The 4,778-nt window shown below is 51.1% G+C and overlaps 1 protein-coding gene across 1 annotated transcript in view; it reads left to right on the plus strand.

Moving 5' to 3' along the window:
* TSKS (testis specific serine kinase substrate) overlaps positions 1–4,778 on the plus strand; it is a 33,640-nt gene that overhangs the window by 6,106 nt on the left and 22,756 nt on the right. The window contains exons 3-5 of the mRNA XM_015565443.1: positions 3,391–3,651; positions 3,882–4,118; positions 4,643–4,772. Coding sequence (XP_015420929.1) covers positions 3,391–3,651; positions 3,882–4,118; positions 4,643–4,772 — 628 coding nt within the window. The remainder of the gene's footprint in view (positions 1–3,390; positions 3,652–3,881; positions 4,119–4,642; positions 4,773–4,778) is intronic.

The following is a 4,778-nucleotide window of genomic DNA, read 5'->3' on the forward strand; positions in this document are numbered from 1 at the left end:
CTTTCCCGAATCCCATAAGTTTTGGGTTACTGTGTTCATTTTCCTGCACCCCCAAAACATTTGATCACTTCTCCTGTGACTTCTTCTTCTACTCATTGGTTGTTTATTAGTGTATTGTTTAATTTCCATATATGTATTTCCCAAATTTCTTTCTGCAATTGATTTTTTTTTCTTGGTTTCAGAGAGGGAGAGGAAAGGAGAAAGAGAAACATCGATGACGAGAGAGAACCATTGATTGGCTGCCTCCTGCACATCCCCTACCGGGGATTGAGCCTGCAACCCGGGCATGTGCCCTTGACTGGACTCAAACCCGGGACCCTTCAGTGTACAGGCTGATGCTCTATCCACTGAGCCAAACCAGCCAGGGCTCTGCAATCGATTTCTAAGTTCACTCTCCTGATGTCATCAAGGTCAAAAAGTGTACTTTGTATGATGTCAATCTTTTTCAATTTATTGAGAATTTTTTGGGAACTTTTCGTGTGCACTTGAGGAGAATGTGTATTCTGCATTGTTATGTGGCATGTTCTAGACATGTCTGTTAGGGCTGGTTGATTGAGTGCTGCTCAAATTTTCTATCTCTTTGCTGATCATCTAGTTGTTCTATCATGGAAAGTGAGGTATTGAAATCAATCATGAATGTTGAATCGTCAGTTTCTCCCTTCAATTCTGTCATTGTATTTTGAAGTTTTGTTATGAGCATATATATATTTATAATTGTTATATCTTCTCAGTGACTCAACTCTTAACAGTTCTGCCAGTTTTTTTTTAATTATTTTATGAAGGGGTGGAATTTGGGGGAGGGTTTGACTCCACTTTGCTGTCTCCTTAAAACAGTATTTATCACACTTGTTCTCCAGAGCAATCATGCAAGAAATGTGATATTGTCCCCATCTTACAGTGCAGGAAACTTGTTCTCTCTCTTCTCTTTGTGTATCAGTTGAAGCAACTGTGAAAGGAACCAAAATGACCTGTTTGTTTCTCACATAAAGATCTCAACAAATAGAGCGGGCCTGCTCTTCTAATGCAGGAGGTTACAGGCTCCTGTGTTCTGATGGCTCAGCTATTAAGTCACAAGTTTGGCTGCTGCAACTAAAAGACACAAACTGGCCCTAATGGGTTTGGCTCAGTGGATCGAGCTCTGGCCTGCAGACTGAAGGGTCCCAGGTTCCATTCCGGTCAAGGGCATGTACCTTGGTTGCAGGCACATCCCCAGTAGGGATTGTGCAGGAGGCAGCTGATCAATGTTTCTCTCTCATCCATGTCTCTAACTCTCTATCCCTCTCTCTTCCTCTCTGTAAGAAAAAAAAATCAATAAAATATATTTAAAATAAAATAAAATAAAATAAAAGACACAAACTGCCCTGGCCAGTTTGGTTCAGTGGTTAGAGCATCGACCTATGGACTGAAAGGTCATGAGTTCTATCCCTGGTCAAGGGCACGTACCTCAGTTGCAGGTTTGATCCACCGCCCTTGTTGAGGCACATGGGAGAGATAACCAGTCGATGTGCCTCCTTCACATTGATGTTTCTCTCTCCTTCCCCCTCCTCCTTCCCTTCCATTCTCTCTAAAAATCAATGGAGCCCTAGCTGGTTTGGCTCAATGGATAGAGAGTCTGCCTGTGACTGAAGGGTCCCGGGTTCGATTCTGGCCAACGGCACATGCCTGGGTTGCGGGCTCCATCCCCAGTAGGAGGCGTGCCGGAGGCAGCCAATTGATGATTCTCTCTCATCATTGATGTTTCTATCTCTCTCCTTCTCCCGTCCTCTCTAAAATCAATAAAATACATATTAAAAAATAAAATCAATGGGAAAAATGCCCTCAGGTGAGGATTTAAAAAAACACACACAGAACAGCATAGCTTAAACAAGACGGAAAATGTCATTTCTCAGGTGTAAGCCTTCAGAGGTGGTTGGAATCTAGGATGGGAGGCCCGCAGTGTCGGAATTCAGGCTTCCTCTATCTCAGGGATGGCAAACCTTTTGAGCTCGGCGTGTCAGCATTTTGAAAAACCCTCACTTAACTCTGGTGCCGTGTCACATATAGAAATTTTTTGATATTTGCAACCGTAGTAAAACAAAGACCTATATTTTTGATATTTATTTTATATATTTAAATGCCATTTAACCAAGAAAAATCAACCAAAAAAATGAGTTCGCGTGTCAGAGGTGACACTATCTTGTTCTGTCTTCCATCTCATGCTCCAAAATGGCTTTAGCCACCAATTTTGCATCCCTGCCAACAGGAAGAAAGAAAAGGGGCCGTTCTCTCTCCTATTTCCCTTATCAAAGGCATGACTCACAGACATTCTCTTCATTGTTCCCACTCACATTCCTCGGCCAGAACTTAGTCACATGACCACAGCTGGCTACAAGGGAGCCTGGGAAATGTAGTCTTTGGCTGGGAAGTCATGTGCTGGGCTAATTTCTGTAAATGTGGAAGAGCTGCGAGTGGACCCTGCCTCATGGGTCCCTCCTGAGCCAGGCTGGCAGGAATCACACAGCATTTTATGGCGATGAAAGAGAGCAATGATCCAAGGCCACCTGGGGAAGTGCCTCGTCCACCCCGGGACCCAGCACATGAGGCGGCCTTGTCAGATTTCAAACCCAGAACTTAGGCCACCTCATGCGCTGTGTCCCTGGGTGGACACGGGACATCCCCTCTCTGAGCCTCATCATCTGCCTCTCTCGCAGAACGGGCCAAATCATCTCAACAGGTGTGGTTGTGAGGAAGGAAAGAGAAAATGTGTGTATGTGCTTGGCCTGGAGCGCAGTGCCTGCTTATGTCCAGAAAGTGGGTCACCTTTAGAATCCCCCAGCACCTGGAGGGGAAGTCAGAGCATGTGTCTCAACAATTTATCTTTTTTTATATATATATTTTATTGATTTTTTACAGAGAGGAAGGGAGAGAGATAGAGAGTTAGAAACATCGATGAGAGAGAAACATCGATCAGCGGCCTCCTGCACGCCTCCCACTGGGGATGTGCCCGAAACCCAGGTACATGCCCTTGACCGGAATGGAACCTGGGACCTCTCAGTCCGCAGGCCGACGCTCTATCCACTGAGCCAAACCGGTTTCGGCAATAATTTATCTTATTTATGTCTGCGGATCCTGCAGGCTTTGATCTCAGTGTTCGGCTGACACCATCTCCCTTCCTCCACCTGTCGGAGTGCCCCCCCACCCCCACTCCCTCCTGGCCCTACTTATTGTGCGTCCCACCACCAAGCGGAAGCCAGGTCCGCCCCTGGCTCTCGGGGCAGGAGTCCCTGGAATCAGGCTCACGCGGCCACTCTAGGGCAGAATCGAGGTGTGCACTGAGCCTCCTCGGGGGGCTAGACTTGCACCTGGGCTTGGGGTTTGGCTCCCACCCACCTGTCTCTCCTTCTTCCCCAGAGCGGGGTCAACAGTGGATTGGTTCGCGCCAAAGACTCCATCACCAGCTTGAAGGAAAAAACCACCCGGGTCAACCAGCACGTGCAGACGCTGCAGGTGTGCGGCCCACCCTGCCCCCCAACACCTCCTCTTCCTCCGGGGCGCTTGGCTCTCTTAGGCCCCTCCACCAGCTCAGTGAGCCCATGGCCCAGCTGGAAAGCCAGAGGCTCAGAAAGGAAAGTCGTCTTCCCAGGCCTAGCCTCTCCCCACCACGGGGGGGGGGGGGGGGGGGGGAGATCCACAGGACTGTTGGTGCCAGGGGATTTGAGATCTGGGTTCCATAATTACAAAAGACTAAGCCGGGGTGGGGGGAGCAGGGAGTGGGCCTAGGAAGAGGGTGGGGGGAATGGAGTGGGTGGACATGAGCGGGTGGGGGAGTGGAAAGCAGGACAGGACAGGTTGAAGGAGAAAGCCATCCCTTTAACCGAGGGAGCCAGGCGCCGAAGGGGTAGGACCAGAGGCAGGGGGCAGACACTGGCTGTGGGGGCCAGGGGGGAGGTGTGCCTTGTCATCTGGGGTGCCACCTGTATGGGAATAGAGGGGAAGGGCAAGGAGGCAGAACTGGAATGGGAAGGCAGGGCCCCTGCCCCGGTGTCCTGACCCAGGAGAACTGCCGGAAGGTGACCCGCTCGGTGGAAGACGCTGAAATAAAAACCAACGTCCTGAAACAGAACTCCGCCCTGCTGGAGGTAAGGGGGCCGGGGGTGTCCCAGGACTGGGGACAGGGTACTTGGTCGGACTTCAGGCGGGCCTTTCCCACCCCACCATCACCCCGCCCCCTTCATGTTCACGGTCATGCTTCTCTGTGCACGGTAACAGTCAGGTCCCGGAGAGAGACGCGGGGTTGGACTTGGAGCGGAAATGTCCGTGGCGCCCATGTGCCCACACATCTCCCGGCAAAATGTTGGGAAAGTTTCAAGTGTTCTTCCCAAACGGAGAGACTGACACCTCGGAGGACTGGAGTGGGGGCGGGGGTGGAGGACTTGGGGGGTGCAGGGCTGAATGGAGACAGGGAGGCAGGCATCTTCAAATGGGAGAAAGGTCCCCAAGTAACAGCAAGGGGGAGTCCATTTAGACTCCCAGCTGGACTTCCCAATATCCTGTCCCCCACGCCCAAGTACTTTCCAATCTCAGGGACTCACTGGGTGGATTGTGTGTGTGAGGTGATAGTGGGGGGCAAGGGGCTCCACGCCCTAACCCTGCCCGCCCTCAGGAGAAGCTGCGCTACCTCCAGCAGCAGCTGCAGGACGAGACGCCCCGGAGGCAGGAAGCCCAGCTGCAGGAGCTGGAGCAGAAGCTGGAGGCAGGCCTGTCCCGGCAGGGCTGCTCGGGGCCGCCCGGGAGCCCCG

Source organism: Myotis davidii, unplaced genomic scaffold, assembly GCF_000327345.1.
Source record: "Myotis davidii unplaced genomic scaffold, ASM32734v1 scaffold2100, whole genome shotgun sequence".
Classification (NCBI taxonomy): domain Eukaryota; kingdom Metazoa; phylum Chordata; class Mammalia; order Chiroptera; family Vespertilionidae; genus Myotis; species Myotis davidii.